We start from the raw sequence: 18,982 nt of genomic DNA on the forward strand, positions 1-18,982 counted from the left end.
TACATTTTCCGCTAGAGGTCTAAAAACTCACTAAATAAGCATCAAAGTCGCCCAGTTGGCAATTCTGCTGCGTGGCCAGCGACCTCAGTCAGTCAGTCACTTTTTCTGCTGCTTGAAAGTGTGAAATGGCCTTCAGCTCCATGAGACCAGTGAAGCTTTATTCTCTTTTGTGTTCCCATCTTCCCTCGCACACTCGCTCCCTGTCTTTATATCCCCCCCCCATCACTCTGGCTCCCCCAGCTTTTGGATCAGCACCAGTTCCAGCTTGCGGGCTGATTATGAGGCTTTAATGTTCCACTTAGAGGCTGCATGTTTCAGATTGCGTGTGCATGCGTGCATTAGTGTGTGTTTGGAGATTGGACGTTGCGTGCCTCGCAACACACACCCACAGCCTCACACACGGACGTGGTGACATTAGCCATCATTACACCCCCCGCCCCACCCTGAGTGGACAGCAGCAGTCTGGCGGGCCGCCGTTTCCTTTGATGGTCGACTCCAAACAGCCGCGGACACAAATAGGAGCGAGATCAAGAGAAGGAGAAGACTCGCTGAGATTGTTAACCAACATCAGTGTGTGAAGTTGACAAAATGGTTGCTTGGAGTCTCAGCCGGGTCATTATGGGCTGTTCGATGGTAAATGTGTGCCACCTAGTGATTGTTTTGTTTTTGGCCGCTGTTTTTTTTTCCTTCAACTCTTTTCCCTGCTTGTCTGTTTCGTGCACGTTGCCTCCTGCTGCTCGGAGGAGGAGGCGGGAGACGGTACTCCTGGGAAGCCACATCACATTTATGCAGAGACCATCCCGTGCCTCTCGGCAGCCTCACGCCGGCCCTGCCGGTCCTGAGGGGGCTCCCTCGCTCGATTTAGTTCAGTCTCCGTGGAGCGGGCGGGTTGGATAGAAACCTTGATCAGAGAGGCATCTTTGTCACGCTAACCCTCTTGATACTTCCTCTGTCACACCAGTTTTCATCTGTTCCTCCACCTCCTTCGGTACTCTCACTCCTCCGTCTCTCCTCGTCTGTTCTCTTCCTCCACATGCCTTTCTTTCCTGTCTCCCTTAATCTCCTAACTTTCCACTGCGGTCTGATCCGTTCAAGTATTCTGCTGCAGCATCATTCACATGGGTGATTTCTTTGCCAGATCTGCAATGGGTGGGACCTCATGGCAGAGGGAGCAGCCTTTTTTTCCCCCCTCCTCTACTGATTCTCTCTCGTTTGTCATCGACCCTCTGAGAGATGTGTCCCCCCCCCCGCCACCGCCACCATCTTCTGCTGCGCTTTTACACAGTTCGGTGTGACAGCAGGGGAGCATCCTTGCCTTTTTCGTGGGTATGACGTAAGTGTCTCCTCACACGTGGGGAAGGACTCTGAGCCCAGCAGCCTTGTACCACCTGAAGAGAGAAGCACACTTATGACCGGGCATTTTTAGATTAGGTCCCGCTATTATCCCCGGATAAATACCGCGGGTTTGACTCACGCTGGGAAGTGTAAATGCAAGGTGTGTTATTGCCTCCCCTGAGGACGAGTCGAGGGGGGGGGGGTGACTCGAGTGGAGTTAGGTAACATGACGACCAGGTGTCTGCTTGGTCGGCCTCGCTGGCAGATCCAAGCTGAATATCAACCGGATTTGAGTAGCGACTTCCCCCAACAGCCAGTTGCAGGTTCTGTAATATGCCCATCATGGCATCCAGGACTCTGAGGATGAGGAGCTTGCGGACATCATCGTCTTGTCATGAATAAATCCCACCCAGGACCCACCGTCCCAGTTCTGTTTGGATTAATCCTCACCTGCGAGTTATTGGTGGGACCAGCCATACGCGCCACCCTGTGTCTGTTAATGTAAAAAAGGGCAGGTGACACGTTAGATTCAGGTGCTAAACGTGGGGTTCTCGGCGATGTAAGAGGGGCTTTTGTTTGCTGTATGACCTCCTGCAGGGCTTCTGGCGTCTGTTTTCTTATTATGTGATTGCAGCACATGATATAATCTCTTCAATGGGTCCGGCCTGGACAGCCATCGTAATTCTTCTCCAACCAATCAGATAAAAGGGACATAGGCAGGGTGACAGCCAGACTGTGAGACGGACCTGGGACGATGTAAACAAGGGTTGATCCAACGTTTTATTAGCAATTCTGCGTCCATCTCGGTTGTTTTAAATAGCGTCTCCTGGACGTATGATTGCATAAATAGCACCCAGAGTCGAAGGAAGACCATTTCAGTTGTTGCCATGGGAAGTCCAAGTACAAAGACACATCCGAATATTTAAACAGCACAAAAATCCCATTATTTAAACCTCACAACTACTCAACAGGGAATAACACGAGAAAATGAATAAAATCCACTAATCATGATAAAAACATCTTAAAAAATACATATTCCAGATTTAGTTTCATTCTCAAAATCTCAATCAAACATTATTTTTGAATTTTCCCTTGGGGATGAAAAAATATCTATCTATCTATCTATCTATCTATCTATCTATCTATCTATCTATCTATCTATCTATCTATCTATCTATCTATCTATCTATCTATCTATCTATCTATCTATCTATCTATCTGATAACATCAGTAGGAAATGGTTTTCCACTTGTTTTCATTGTCTTTAAACTTTTTTGATCTGTAATTCAGTTCACTTCGTCTTGCAAATGTCAGATCCAGGAGAATGGTTTGTCTTGACATTTGTGGAAAGATAAAATAAAAGGACTTCAGCTTTGCTCCATAGCTCGTGTTTCCAACCGAATCGCTGAATTTGAGCAACCGAAATCACAGATGTTACGCAAAAGGTCAATAACATCTGACGATCCATAATCATGAGTCTGGATAGATGTGCACCAATACACAACTTTGACAACTGATTTTTGTAAAGTTCTGCGTTTTCCTTTTTTTCCTTTTCTAGTTTAATCTGATTCCAGTTTTCTGTGAACAGCACCAACGCAGAGCTGCATTAAATATTTAACTGTCACATGACTTATTTTAGTGTGTTTTCTATACATCCAAAAGACACTTAGCTGTAAAAACGTAAAAATAAAATGAGGATAATACTTTCATTTTTTTTCACCTGTTGAGATCATATGAGGTATTTGGGGAGAACAGCTTCAGTGGACTTTCATGGACATCGTCCGTCTAGTGAGGCCAGGCTGGTTTTTTTATTTTTCCAAACATTTTCAATTCAAAAATGCTTTATTAATCACCAGAGGGGAATTCATTGTTGTGGTAGTCGTGATTTCAGTCTCTTCAGAGTCGGCATGAAGGACCTCCCGTAGCGGTCTAGAGGACTTCCTGTAATCTGAGTTGCATTGGATCTGAGTAAAACCTGGAGACTTAAGACACTCTGTTCCTGAACCACATATATGATAACACACGTAACAAGGTCCGGTACACACTCGGATGTGTGGAGTGAACTGATTCAACAGGGTCCTAACTGCCTGGTGACTTGTAACTTTTAAGAAATAAAGAAATCATTAAGGGTTAATAGCTTTCAATCAATCAGTCAAGTTGTTTAAGTCCTCATTTCTGATGCATCTTGCTTTTTCTTTTTCAAATTTGCAACATTATCAAGGAAAACGTTCAGATTTTCTTATGTAAAATTACAACTTAGCCTAAATTTCTGTCTTGCAAATTTATACAAGTTCACCAAATCACCTTGTTTCCGCTGGCAGTGTTTCCTTCTGCAGATAATGAGGTAATATTCAATTGAATCAGTTGTGACCTTTGAACTAAACTTTGACCTTGAGATTCACAAATGCGACCCGTCGTCCTCCTTAAGTGCAAGAGAGTAACACATCCCATCACCAGAGATCCTCTTAAACGGCCCAAAGTCCTCCAGTTTTATGAAAATGGGGCTTCCTGGCAGATGTTGGGCCCCCAAAACATCTGGAAACCCAAATCAACTTCGTTAGTGCCTCTAACTCATTAAACGTTTACATGATAAAAACATGCAAAGGCAAATGAGGAAATCTTTAAAAAACAACAAAAAGGTCAGTTCGAGTCACACTGATGTTGTTTATCTAAACCAAATGATTTTGTTATTATTTTTCTAAACTGTACAAACCAGTGAAGCGACGTGGAGTATGTTTTCCAACCTGCTCCGTTGGGGTGACGAAGGTTGACACATCGTGCCGTCGTTTGTGTACACAAGCCCTCCGAGACCGGCCTCGCTCGGCTCAGATTACCCATGAGCTCTCAGGTGATTTCTCTCTGGAGGTCAAGTGGAAGGTTACGACTAATGAATCACTCGGCTCCTCAGCCGCCCACACGACTCACAGTTCACAGCCCATGATGTGCCGGGGCTCAGCGGCTTTTCGCTGTTACCGCGGTAACCGCTGACCTCGTGCGCAGGTTTTCCTGGCATCCGGTGATGATACTGATCGATTACGTTTGCTAACTGGTGCACAGTATGACGGAGGGCTGGGTTCGGGAATCATTGATCAAAAAAGAGGTTTAATCTATTAATCTAATGACCGAACACCCACATGACAAACCACCGAATTCTGAGCCATTCTGTGGGTGTCGGTTGTGAAGCATTTTCTTTGCTGGTTTGTTTGTTGAGTTGCTCAGCTGTTTATAAGTTTGGCACTTTTTAACACATTATATACATATATATATATATATATATATATATATATATATATATATATATATATATATATATATATATATATATATATATATATATATATATATATATATATATATATATATATATATATATATATATATATATATACACACATTCATACATATACATATATATACGCACCTATATATATACACAGGACTGTCTCAGAAAATTTGAATATTGTGATAAAGTTCTTTATTTTCTGTAATGCAATTAAAAAAAAAAAAAAATGTTATACATTCTGGATTCATTACAAATCAACTGAAATATTGCAAGCCTTTTATTATTTTAATATTCCTGATTATGGCTTACAGTTTAAGATTAAGATTCCCAGAATATTCTAAATTTTTGAGATAGGATATTTGAGTTTTCTTAAGCTGTAAACTATGATCAGCAATATTAAAATAATGAAAGGCTTGCAATATTTCAGTTGATTTGTAATGAATCCAGAATGTATGACACTTTTGCATTACCTAAAATAAAGGACATAAAGGACTATCACAATATTCTAATTTTCTGAGACAGTCCTGTGTATATATATATACATATACAGTATATGCACATACATATATATGCACATACATATATATGCACATACATATATATGCACATACATACATACATACATACATACATACATACATACATACATACATACATACATACATACATACATACATACATACATACATACATACATACATACCCATTTTTTTCTCTTTCTCTAATATTCCTCTTCTATTTTGAAACCTTCTAATTTTACTAATTGGCAGCTCCCAATCTGTGAGCGTGATGAACTACTGCCCCCAAGTGGTGGATGGTGGTAGTTTGCTGACAGGACCTAGGAGGGGGTCATTATTTGTGAAAAATCTTCTAAAAATAAAATCTCACCTTCGCAAGACTGCAAAAGACGGTAGAATCGTGGGCTCCTGCAGACCTGTGGGTCTACTCACCCGTATATCAGAGTTCACTTAGCCTCAAGGTGACGCCTACACACACTGCTAATTAGAGAAAATGCCTAATCGAGTTTTAAAAGTCCCATATTATGATATTTTCATCCCTACAGCTGATCAAAGGTCACAGTAGAGTTGTTTTACTTTAACTTATTGATTTTGTGTGTGCTGCTGTGAGCACCATGTTTGACCTCCATTTCCACTGCTCCCGCTCACTCTGCTGTCGTTGGTTACCTTCCTAAACCAATCAGACGCATCACTGCCAGTCAATGACGTTTTTAGCTGCATATGCCGGGTTTATCGGCACTTTAGACAGCGTAAACACTGTTCAGGTTCAGGTTCAGGTTCAGGTTCAGATGATGAGAGTCAGAGATACCAATCATTCTATAGACTGTAATTTTCCGTTATCTGACACTTATGTGTTCCTGTTTCCTTTCAGTTCTTCCCTTACGGAGATGCGTCCAAGTTTGCCCAGCACGCCTTCAGGACCTTCGACAAGAACAGCGACGGCACCATCGACTTCAGAGAGTTCATTTGCGCTCTGTCCATCACGTCCAGAGGCAGCTTCGAGCAGAAACTCAACTGGGCCTTCAACATGTACGACCTGGACGGAGATGGCAAGATCACACGCGTGGAGATGCTGGAGATCATCGAGGTATCAACAGACTCGTCTACCCGACAGATGAAGGGATTTGATTGTTTGTTTTTAGACGAGACACTTCCATTCCTCCTGAGCGTTGGTAGATAAATATTATGATTGCACACGGCACGTGAACTTCTTCCCGTCTTCATCGTTAACCAGTAGTGCTGCAAACTGTAGCTGCAGAAATTAAAGTGGGAACAGTCTTAATTTACAATAAGCCAGAAGGCAAATATTTTATTCTTCTCTCTCCCAAAGTAAAAGAGATTGGTTTCTTGCTCACCTTGTTTGATTTATAACTTTCTGAAACACGAGGACCTAAAGTAGCTCTGTCTGCTGTCTGCACAGCACAAATAATTCATAAACTGAAAGGAAATGCAAAGAGATGCGCGGCAGGCGTGTTTGGAGCAGACGAATTGGGAACTCGGGTACTGCTCGCGGAGGTCAGAAAGCAGCCCATCGCCTCTCTGTGTGTTATACAGTCAAAGTCCTTTTTCTCTTTTCTTTTTGTGTTTGGCCTAGAATAAATAGATAAAACTCTGGCCAAAAACTAAGCACCCCCATGATTCAATTTATGTTTTTTTTTATCGAGTTGAATAGATTTTGGCAGAATCTTGCAGATAAACAGCTTTGCTTTGCAATTGCTTCCGGAATATTCTGTTATCAATACTTAGTTCATGTCTCACTGAGAACAAGTTGCCCAGGTTCGGGACTCTCCATTTTTTAAAGTATTTCCCACTGCAGAACATTAAACCCTAAATTATTTGGAGATGGCTTTATAACCACTGCAGCTGCTTCTCTTAGAGCGTTGCTTGTCTCTTCTATTTGTGGCATTGTGTTAACACACTCCTAAATGATGATTACCAGCTTCTTGCTTTAACTTCTATAAATCCTGTAAAGGGGGGGGGGGGTTTATTACACCGCGGCGCCACACCAGAACAACTGACCGCACAAACAATACAGCTGACAATGGTGGTAATGTGACTTTTTTTGCTTTTTGCAAATGGTCATAAAAGAAAACAAAGAAGAAGAATTTAGATAAATAAGAAGATACAATAATCATACAGGGATAGAGATGTAACATTTACTGCAGTTGTAGAAAACCCCTGCTGGACCTCCTCATTTCTGTAACACGCCAACAAACCCTGAACCAACGCGTTGGTTCATCTATCGTCTTGTTCTTGTAATGTCCAACTGCATAAAACGACTCGCACCAAAGATGCGTTTCCACTAGCAGGAGTTCCAGGTGAACCCGACAGACAGGAACCTCTAACAGGACCGTCTCTTCGGCCTCTTCAGCCGGCGTGTTTCCATTACACCGTAGTTCCACACGTGAACGTTTGACTGAACAAAATTGTACAGCCGACCACCAGGTGGCGGTAATGCTCATTTTTTGCAGTTCACAAACAGACAGCAGAAGAATGAAAAGAAGAAAAAATATGTAATCAACGGATGCTACTTGCTTTTCTTTTTAAAAGTACACTGTGGTCGTAGCGATTGAGATTAAAAGAACCCTCCAGCCGACCTCCATGTTGGTGTAATATGACAGCAGAACCTGAACCGACTAGTCGGTCCACCCACCGTTTTTTTCATGTCTCTAACTCCATCAAACATACTCGTAGCAAAATGTCTCCGTCCTAATGCTTAATAATTTGTGTTCACTTGATTTAAGTTCACGTGAGAGGGCTGAACGTAGTTTCCTGCTTGTAGAATAGCCAATCAGCAGAGGAAGCCCCTCTGGGCCCAAAGATAGCCCTTTCCTACTACCAGTGTTGTGCTAGTGTGTGCACTGCATTGTGGATAGTGTAATGTGAAGTGGTCGTCTCGTCGAGTATTGATGTGCGCGCTGCCCGCTGGTAAAATGAGAAGGAGGATTATTCCATAATAATTGGACCTAAACAGTGAAGCTGAAACTCACATAATCTGAACAGTTCAAATTCCATATCGGCAGATATGAACAAGTTCACGTTCAAGTTATTTACTTGCAAATATGTTGCGATCAGTTAAACGTTCTCACAGAAATTAACTTGTTCAATGAACGCGTTCATTTGAACTCGTTCATGCACAACACTGCCTACTACAGGGTTTTTTTTGGCCCCGTAAATGTTCCTGAAGGCCACGTTTCAGGGCCGTTCCTGGTAATGGAAACGCACACACATGGCCCGGCCCCGAAGTACCGGAACACCCGCTAGTGGACACGCACCTTCTGAGTACCTTCTTCTCCGACTACAGGGACATTTTTAACCCTATAACGGTTCCTGAGGGCTACTTAAGCCCGGCCTTGGAAAAACTACCCAGAATCCCTGCTAATGGAAACGCACCGCATATCATTTTTATTGTTGTTAAATCAATAATAGCACAGTGGACTTCTAAATAGCCATCATGATCCAAATAAAACACAAATGGCGCTTTTACACTAGTACCTACTCAGCCCGACTCCACTCGCCTTGCCCTCGTTTCTTTTCAACACCCAGATCAGAAGTAGGAGGTTGGAGGAAGCTGGTGTGACGTATTTGATTGTATGATCTAAACGGAGAAGACAACAACACTAAAGATGTAGAACCTGGAGGAGATGATAGATGTGCTGCTGGGTCTGTGGCTTGTGTTCGATATCAAGTTAAAAAATGAGAGTGAGAGAAGATTCAAGCGGCAACGCTTTTTTTTTTGTTTGTTTGTCTCGGTGCGGTGGAAAAGTCAGCTGGAGCTGCGAGCAGCTATGAAGTGACAGAGCTCCTGGTGGATCTGGTCGTTCCTTATCGCCCGTCTAGATCCCTTTTTAATTCTCTCCTCAGCCACCAGGTTTATGAACATCTGCACCTCAGAGTTGGATCACCAAACAGACTTTTGCGCTGCCATTGCTGGTCGAATAAAATGAACAAGAAGCCGTCAGAGTCGCTCTTTCCCTGATGTCACATCCTGACTCAGACGTCTGACTCCAACCCCCCGACCAATCGGTGGCCTGTAGTGTGATGATGTCAGATGCAGCCGACTCAGCCGCTTAGAACATCGGCAGAGTAGTTACAGAAAAATGATCTACTCGGCACGTTAGACCCCTAGTGGAGAAGCGCAAAACCGAGGCAAGGCGAGTCGGGCTGAGTAGGTAGTAGTGTAAAAGCGCCAAAATTAAAATGTTTGTGCATGATTGTAGGTCTGTCAACCGTTAAAAATGGCGCCTCTTTCTCTCTCCCCCTCCAGGCAATCTACAAGATGGTTGGCACGGTGATCATGATGAAGATGAACGAGGACGGCCTGACGCCCGAGCAGCGGGTGGACAAGATCTTCTCCAAGATGGATAAGAACAACGACGACCAGATCTCGCTGGAGGAGTTCAAGGAGGCGGCGAAGAGCGACCCGTCCATCGTACTACTGCTGCAGTGTGACCTCCAGAAATAGGCCCGCGCGCCGCCGGCCGCCACGGACTGCACAGAAAGAATTTCATGTTCCATTCAGTTTGCAGCTATTTCCACTGAAAAAAAAACAACAAAAAAAAATTTGCTTGGACTACCTTTCAATGGATCTGCTTCTTGTGTTTGAAACACTCGTGTGCATGAGAATGTTACTTGCTATAAAAAGATCTACACACAACATTCAGCCGTGTGCGGGTGCAACAGTGCGAGTGCACGCTCACACCACAAATACACACACACACACACACACACACACACACACACACACATACACACATTTCTCACTACATATACGAACAACTCGCACAAATAATATAGATATATAAATATGAATATATATTTAAATTATTTAAAGATCAACTGCCAAAATGTGAAGTGAGCAAAGTATTTTCCACACAGTTTCATCCTCCTGGAGCTTGCGCATCGGTGATGTGCCGCTACTCTATTTATTGTTCCGAGTTTACTGACTGCTAGCTGTATGTATCTCACGACACCGCCAACCGAACCGAACCACGACGATGTCCGACCCGCCTCGAACACGCAGACGCTCCAGAACCCGACCTCTCGGGGGTTCCGCTCCGGGAGGGACGGGTTCGCGTCCGTCAGAGTTTCCCCTCCGAAAACATGCTTGTGCCGTCAGTAAATGCCGTAAACGTGGTTAATTTGCATGCCTTTAGGTTCTGCCTTAAAATGAATACTCTTATTTTCATCCGGCGGTTGGAGACAGAAGGCCTTATCAGCGCAGCGCGGGATCTTCACCAGATCTTCACCAGATCTGGGGGGAGAGAAATACAAGAAAATAAAAGTGTCGTTGTATGGGATGTAATTTCCGTGATCCCTTCAGACATTTACTTTTGACTGCTTTAACTGTGGGAGCATGTTTCCTTGTAGATTAGCTGTGCTATTTGTTGCAGACAACCCCCCCCCCCCCCATCCATCCCACCCTGCGCGCGCATTTCAACTCACTTCTTCATCACGAATGACCAGATTCTGAATGTGGAGAGCTGCATCATTTATTTAATTAAAAAAAACAGATTAATTGGTACATTTTTGAAGTCAACTATATGTAAGCCGATGAGATCAAACATTTACGTCAGGATTCCCCTGAGTAGTAATGAAAAAGCTGGAGTCAAATTAGATTAAAAAAAAAGGAGAAAATTGGGATTCATCAACAGCTGCAAAGCCTCGTTTTATGTTTTTTAATCACTTACTTTTCAATGAGCCCACAGTTTGCATATCGTTATGATGAATTCTGAAGAGGAAGACCTTAGATAATTAATCATAACTACGCGCTACAGTAACGAGAGGAGCCGTGGGCGGCATTTCATCAAGCAACCTGGAAAACACGTTCACTGTTTAGTACATCAGAAAACCCCGCCCTTCTCAGTCCTTTAAAGAACTCCTCTTTTACCAATGTGTCTTTTTTTGTACTTTTTTTGTTTAAACTCCTTTTTCTCACACATATAAACATAATGATGCTTATTAAACATAATGAAGTAGAGAAGTTGCATACAGCTGGGTATCAACATCCGGGTCAGGGGCGAGAAGAAAGGCTGCACATCTGCACCAACCGTCAGCAGAAAACTCTTAGCTGGAGTCTAAATAATCATTTTAAAAGCGGTGGAAACCATCAGGGTTGATTCTTCAAAGAAGCTGCAATCCTCGTTGCAGAGGTCCAGTATGAGATCACGTGAGAAAGGTGTTGGTGTTTTATGACGTTGCTCCAGCAGATCCTCATATGACAGACATCAAAATGGCAACTTGTATCTTTAAACATCTTTGCATGGCCCTGACATATTACAAACTCAATTAATCAGTGTTTTAACGAGCGAGTGGAGGACGAGAGAGGTGTGGCGTGTCATAGTATACGGTACTGCAATAAAGATATTCGGTATATCGTGCTGGTCCATTGTCATCCCTCAGCAATGTGGATCGTCCCTGTCAAGTTTCTAATCTGAACTTCTTTACGTGAGCATCTTTGGCCAGACGATGTTTCCAAGTTCAACTCTGTATTTACTATTGTTGCTATCAAGATACCAAATGTAAGCAATGGCAACCCTGTACCAGGATTTTTTTGTAGCATGTATTGTGTCCCTGACGACATGGCTGCACTACTCCCTGTGTTGTGATTTAATCTAATAAAAGGAACTCTATGGGCTGTTGTCTGCTTTGGTAATTCAACCAATAATACATACACATATAATATATATATATATATATAGTAGTATGTTTGATTGTATATGTGGGTTAAGACTTTGGGGTTATTTTTCTATGTTTATTGGAGTGTGATTGTCGCCTGTGCCTCTCGTGTCGAAGACAAATTTCTCCTAAGGGAGACAATAAAGATTCATCTTATCTTTTATATATATATATATATATATATATATATATATATATATATATATATATATATATTTATATAGTCTTGACGTGAGATTAGTGCAAACACTTTGTCATTAAGCCGCTATATTCCTCTGTGAGCTCAATATCTCAGCTACACTAATAAAAGATTAGATAATAGTTCACTTAGCCATACTAACCCTATTTGTCTGTTTATCAAACAATTTCACACGAGCATGAAACTCTTGATGATGTTTCACCTTCAGGAAGTTTCCAGATCACTTCAGGATTTCTCCAGCCTCCTCCAGGTTGTTTCCAGGCCTCTGCTCATCAGGAAGCTGCTGTCACTTGTGTCCACATGAAGTTTTCACCGTTCATCCCTGCAGCTACAGCTGACCTCTGCTGATGTCTTTCCCTCTTGGCATTGTCTTACACACCTCAATGTTCCAGACCAGGAAACATTTAAAACATCTGCTTTTCTTGATCAATGATGATGATTAGCAGTAGCTGGCTTTAACTCTTAAATCCCATGGAAACAGTAAGTGGTACTTATTATTGCCCTCATGATTTACTTCATTTTGGCCTAATTTTGTTAAATAAATCATGTTACAGTGAAAACAATGTCACGTGTTGTCTCCTCCAGTCTCAGGTTACGACTTTAGGAGTCCACTTGGACTCATTTCAGGAGTCGGAGGTTTCTCCATCAACCGTCTCGTTTGGTTTATCCTACTCGCCGCCCCAGACGGGTGGTGTTTATCACTCAGGGGTTTTTCAGACCAGACAAGGGAGCTGGTCAAAGGCCACACTAACCCTCTTTGTCTGTTTATCAAACTATTTCACACAAGCATGAAGCTCTTTATGATGTTTAACCTTAAGTTAAAAGTTTCAATCCAGTTGGAGCGTAACATTCTTTGGTTACAGTTCAGCCTCAATATATTTATTCATTCTTTTATTTTATTAAATCGTGTGATTATACAAGCAGTTAGTGGTTCAACTGCTTAATCGTACATTGGCTTTTCACCGGTCTATTATCTATTTTACTTATTTAAACTAAATACTATTTCATGTTTATCTGCGCTTTAATAACATAATTTAATTCAGTTAACAAAACATTTAAGGTGTTAAACCTTTCACTCACATTTAACTATGACTTTTATCTATTCATACTGAAACATTATCTTTGATAGTTGTCTTGGTTCCTGTTATTAAACTAACCACGCTTATATTTACCAGTACATTATCCATTTTACTGGTTGAAATTGATAATCAGGTTTTGCTGTTGCCGTACATTTTTCTGGAAGCAAGCCAAAAAAAGAATGCTTTAATGTTGTTATTTATTTTTTTAAGTAGTTTTATAAACAGTTCCTTCTGAGGGTTTAAGACTAATTATTTTCAGTGAGAATTGTGTCCTGAACCTCCTGTTGAAGAAGTGAACTGGTTAATGACTGTTTAGTGTTAAAATCAGGAAAACTTCAGTTTGAAATATTTTGTTTTCAACACAAATCCATCGTAATATCTTCTATGTTCTCATGCTCCAATTCAGAACAATATTTCAGTGCACTTGTTAGGAAAAATACTGATCTGCAGCACTACAACTGTACTTTATGCTACTTAAAATGTAGTGCTTTTGTTTTATTTCAGTTTTTACATTTGCACCATTTTACAAATAAGACAACCATATTAAAATTAGAATACAAACCTGGTAAAATGCATTTATCACAGATCTAGAATATATTTAACTTGTTGTAATTCAGTGATATGATGCTTTTACCCTCAACAATATTCTACTCCAAGAAAACTTTGTATTAGTTTGTGATCCAAACATCAGACTATAAGAACTGTTTCATTTCATAAGGTTTTAAAATAAGAAGTGTGTTTATGTTGGAAAATCCCATCGTTTCATTTAGGTGGTTTCCTTGGAAATATAATTAAATTCCCTCCGACTCTGGAAGCAAGACTGGAGGTACTTGAACTGCATTTCAGAGCAGAAACGTCTCACATTGGCCAGCAGATGTCGCTGTTGGGCTATTTTCCTCCTCATGTTGAGACGTTGAGATGGTTTTGCTTTTTCAAACTTTCTCTGGAGGGTTTGTTTTTCCCTTTTCTGGGAATTTTCCACAAACGGGGTAATAAACACTGATGGGTTCACTGTAGGAACTCTGACAACCAGAGCAGCAGCCTATGTAGGCGCTGGGAGACCCAACTCTTATGGAAAATACACTTTATTCAGTCAATGGATTCCACTTCATGCAGGATCTGAATTAAAAAAAAACAGAACGTCAGGCTTATACAAAAAGGAAAATTTATTTTACAGAAAACTGTAAAATAAAAAAAGTTTGACACAGTGATGATTATCATCATGCGACTATTGTAAATCTGGTCGTTTTTGAGTTGACATAAACAAATATGAACTGCACACCCAACGGCCCCCCCCGCACCGACAGGGAAACTAACCAGAAGGGTCATACATAACTCCTGACAAAAAGTTTCAGAAAGAAAAGAAAAAAATCATTCATATCGGAAAAAAAATTAAAAATCGTGTTGGTAACTTATGAGCAAGTAAACAGCACGAGAAGTTCTTACAGGTAAAAAGAAATGAAAGGTCATGTGAGTGAAACTGGGTAGACTTGAGCCTCGGGGGCTCTATTTGGGAGGGTCCGTGTTGATACCATATTTCTCTTTCAAAAGCTTCAGCTGTTCCTCTTTTTTCTTTGTGTCCATTTTCTGGAAAGCCTGCAAAAGAAGTGAACAGTAATTAACTTGTAAATATTTTTCAGACGCCGTGTTTCACCTGCCTGAAGGTCCTGCGAGGGCTAGTACGTACTCTGTTTGCGTTGTAGTAGAGAACCACCAGGTACCGGTTGCAGACGTTGAAACCTGACAGGTGGTCGCAGGCATTCTTGGCATCGAAGATGTCTTCATACACAACGTAGGCCGTCCCTCTGCTTTCAGGTGTGTTCCCACTGAGAAGAAAAAAAAAAAAAAGTAAATGATTGCAAGGCTGATCTCACAAACTCTTAGAAGTATGCATGTGCAGAAAAAGCACATTTACCGCACACAAAGAGATTTTTCTTTAAAGCTTAAATGTTATATTAATGCAAATCTGTATACATTAAAACTCCTTTAAAGGCAACAAAACCCAAATGGGTCATGTTCACCTGTAATGAGGTCACCTGCAAACTTAAGACACAGAAGATAGACCTTTGTGGATCCCGGATAGGAAATGCAAGACCTTTAAAACTGGTAATATTAATGCTCTATAGTGGAAATGACGAATTAGTAAAAGGGAAAAATACACCAACTACACTGAAAAGGAGATGTTTTCATATTTTTGCCATCTTAAAACTATGACTGACATGCTTTTGTAATGAACAAGTTTGGGTACTGAGACAAAATGCTATTTTATTTTAAAAGAAAAGTTACAATTTGAAGTCTTTCTTTAGAGGTATAATGAATAAACTCACAACAACTGGATTCATCTTAATCTTTTATCATTTTTGTCACGTTCCTGTGTTTCACTAACATGTATGAATATTGTCACCGTCACATGTTGTGTTGTTCCTGTAAAGACTTGTTTTCTGAGTTTACTGACTGAAAGTCTTTTTTGGATGGATAGAAATACCACTTTCAGAAAGAAGGGAGACTGAATGTCCAAAATGTTGAAGTGGCTCATGACATGGTACCCTCCCTGGTACGATTAATGGTAAACCTCTAAAACATTTTGAATCACAGAGCGCGTTGTTACTTAAAGGGGATCTAAAGTAAATAACGACACAGTCACTGTGTGATGTATCACTAGTAAATGAAAGCACCTCAAATCACAAAAGACTAATGAACTGGAATCCCTTTGAAAAAAAAAAACAACAAAAAAAAACTCATCAGATCAATAATCTTCATAACTTAAGTAGCACTGGGCACAAGTTTCATACAGGAAAACAGCTATATGGGTTCTGAATTATTCAGGACCTGCAGCTGCTGCGAGCATTTTGGATAAAAGAATCAGGGGTTAGGTACAGGGAGACAAGGTAGAGGTTCTGAAGTTAAAATCTGTGTGAATGGTCACATTTTCCATATCTTGCCATTTTTCAAAATGTTAAACACATTTTCTGCTTAAAAGCAACAAAAAATCTTCAATTCAAAACAAATGACTTTTTGCTAAGTCTCCTCGCCTTCCCGCTTAATTACTGTTGCTAACCCGGACTATATCATAGTTATTTACAGTTTACAAAGACGACTGTGTGAAAATCTCATCCCATCTCAAAATTTGGACACAAATTCATGAGCATTCAAATAGGACTTAATAAAGCCAGTGAGGGATGTGAGCAAAATGTGAATAGAGATACGGCTGGTAGATCACAAGCTTCATCATACCGTTGCCATGACTGCAGAAAACATCCAAGATCAACACTGTTTATAAACCCCAGCGTAATATTAATTTAGTTAACATTCAATAAGCTTAATTTAGAACAGCATAACTTCCAATCTACTATTATCCCTATTATTAAAAGTTGAATATAAAACACAAGGATCTATTGGCAAGACACAATAGTGCCCAGAGTAGTAATACATGGTTGTGGGGCCTACAAATCAATTTTTTTTTAATACTCATCCCATTTTAACATTTTTCAAGTCATGATGATGCAACTATAATTTTGTTGGACTATTTATTACTTAGTTTATCTGTATGCTTCTAAATAATGTTTATTTCCTCTGTACTAGTTCCAAGTCAACCCAGCTCTACAAATCCTCACATTTACCAACGCCATATCCGTTTGTATATTATGGTAAATGTGTTTTTATATAACCATTGTCACAAACATTCGCTAAAGTATTTCCTAACAGAGTTTTTCCAGCCATTTCACAACTTCAGGTGTCTTTTCCAGGTGCAGATTTGAACTTTTTAGAGAAACTTACGTTCTGATTTGACGTATCGGTCCGTATTTGCCGAAGATGTCGTACATCTCCTCTGCTGTGATCTTGTAGGGGAGATTCCTCACGTACAGGATCCTGTTCACCTCGGGAGGTAATCTTATCTGCAACAATCACCAAGAAACAGACGTGTCAAGTAACAAAGTACAAATACTTTGTTACCTTACTTAAGTAGAAATTTTGGTTATCTATACTTCACTGGAGTAATTTTTCAGATTACTTTTTACTTTTACTCCTTACATTTTCACACAATTATCTGTACTTTTTACTCCTTACATTTTAAAAACAGCCTCGTTACTCTATTTAATTTCAGCCTTTAAAAAAAAACTATCCAGTTAAATTGCTCCATCCATCCAAATGTCATCTTTAATTATAGAAAACGGTTCTTGTCTAAATAAAACACAATCAAGCGATAAAAAAACATTATGAAGAGCTTTCATTTAAAAAAAAAAGTGTTTGTTTTCAGAAATGTAGCGTGTTAGCAGCTAACAATGCTAACTATGGTCGACGTCACGGCTGAGCTGAATAAAGTCAATGTTTTACGTTAAGACTCGTCATAAAACACACTTTAATCGACATCTGGGCTATTTGAACTTACATTGGCGCGTTTTGCTGCTTGCATCGCCATGATTAGAGCTTTTTTTTAACCAAAACACAGCGGTTGAACAACGATTGCTTATTTCCGCTTTCTTCTTCTCTGTTCCTCGCGGTGACGAGCTTCCGGTGTCAGACTCAGCCACGCAGCAGTGCTGCCCCCTAGTGGCCGCCCACGGTACCAGCCTTAATAAAACCACTCTTTTCTTTTACTTTTAACATTTTAAATATTAAACTTAAATACACAAACATCAAATCATTATAATTGTGTGTATTGGAGCAAACAGTGTGGTCAGATGCTGAAAAATTGCAACAAAAAAAAAGTTAATTTGCTTCATAAAGGTCACATTATTAGTCTGCAAGTGACTAAAAACATTACTAACACTGTTAAGGCAAGGCAGGGCAAGTTTATTTATATAGCACAATTCAACACAAGGTAATTCAAAGTGCTTTACATCGACATTAAAAGCGGCAAGACATAATTAGACAGTAAATAACAAATAAAATGAAATAAAATTATGAGAAAAGAAGGTAAAATAATAAAAAGCACAAGTTGCTGAAAACTAAGGGCAGTAGAGTACCGCAGGTAAACATCTCATTCGCGGTTTTCAGAAAGTATTTAATTGAAGAGTACGCTTAAATAACAAATAAATGAAATAAATGCATCAGGGCTGCTGAAACTCTCATTTGGAAACCTTTTTTACTGCTGCATTTCAGTAACCTCCCACAATGCAATGCAACTTTTATTTATTGTCTCTCGTTTGTTAACTATTTTCAACTCTTTTCTACACTGGTACTTTTAAATTTGAGTTTCAAAACGTAATCCTGTTTTAAATGTTGTTACCTCTGTTCGAGTTAAAATCCTCAGGTTTGAATCCTGTTAATTCTATTGTTTTATTTTATTTATTTATTTTATTTTCTGTTTAAACTTTAAATCATGCTTTTAATGTATTTTAACGTCTTTGTAAAGCACTGTGAATCACCCTGTTGTTGAATTGTGCTATATAAATAAACCTGCCTTGCCTTGCCTTGCCTTGCCTTGCCTTGCCTTGCCTTGCCTTGCCTTGCCTTGCCTTGCCTTGCCTTGCCTTGCCTTGCCTTGCCTATGACACTTAATTTTCACATGTAGATTCCTCACCCAAAAGTCCAGACATAAACCTCTGAGAACCTTTGGCATGTTCTGGGATAGACGTTGTCCTCTGGTCTGACTCTTCTGAAAGTGGTAATTCAAATCAGTATTGAAGCTTTGTTTTAAAAAGCAGTTGCAGGCACAGATCTCTTTCACAAATCCTAAAATAAACTTCTTGTGTGGGATAATGAAAGTAAAACCAACCAGTAGCACCACCGTTCTTGTTCGGCTGATAAAACATCAAACAGCCAAAGCATCTAAGAAAGCACAGTTTGAATCTGCAGCAGTTTCTTCCTCTTATCGTGTCTTTTTCAGTTTTCCCGGCAGAGATCACAGATGAAACCGAGGAGAGGAATAATGTTCATGCGGCGTCTC

At 40.3% G+C, this 18,982-nt stretch overlaps 2 protein-coding genes across 2 annotated transcripts in view; one reads left to right on the forward strand and one right to left on the reverse strand.

The window, feature by feature from the left end:
* The window catches only part of vsnl1a (visinin-like 1a), a 44,167-nt gene extending 32,396 nt beyond the window's left edge, over positions 1-11,771 (forward strand). Inside the window, exons 3-4 of the mRNA XM_061746859.1 lie at positions 6,008-6,223; positions 9,404-11,771. Of these exons, the coding sequence (XP_061602843.1) occupies positions 6,008-6,223; positions 9,404-9,601 (414 nt within the window). The 3' untranslated portion in view covers positions 9,602-11,771. The remainder of the gene's footprint in view (positions 1-6,007; positions 6,224-9,403) is intronic.
* A 2,520-nt stretch (positions 11,772-14,291) lies between these two features.
* Positions 14,292-17,621, reverse strand: sf3b6 (splicing factor 3b, subunit 6). The gene is made up of 4 exons (XM_061746590.1): positions 17,483-17,621; positions 16,870-16,988; positions 14,780-14,918; positions 14,292-14,688 (listed from the first exon to the last, which is right to left on the reverse strand). Exons 1-4 carry the CDS (start codon positions 17,510-17,512, stop codon positions 14,599-14,601), a joined length of 378 nt encoding a protein of 125 aa, XP_061602574.1. The 5' UTR covers positions 17,513-17,621; the 3' UTR covers positions 14,292-14,598.
* Positions 17,622-18,982: the final 1,361 nt, after the last annotated feature.

This window comes from Cololabis saira, chromosome 18, assembly GCF_033807715.1.
Source record: "Cololabis saira isolate AMF1-May2022 chromosome 18, fColSai1.1, whole genome shotgun sequence".
Classification (NCBI taxonomy): Eukaryota; Metazoa; Chordata; class Actinopteri; order Beloniformes; family Belonidae; genus Cololabis; species Cololabis saira.

Coding starts and splice junctions, on each gene's coding strand:
- sf3b6 (XM_061746590.1), bottom strand. CDS start 17,512: ATGGCGATGCAAGCAGCAAAACGCGCCAAT. Junction 16,989..17,482: donor AAGCAGCAAAACGCGCCAAT/GTAAGTTCAAAT, acceptor TGATTGTTGCAG/ATAAGATTACCTCCCGAGGT. Junction 14,689..14,779: donor TCTACTACAACGCAAACAGA/GTACGTACTAGC, acceptor CTTCTTTTGCAG/GCTTTCCAGAAAATGGACAC.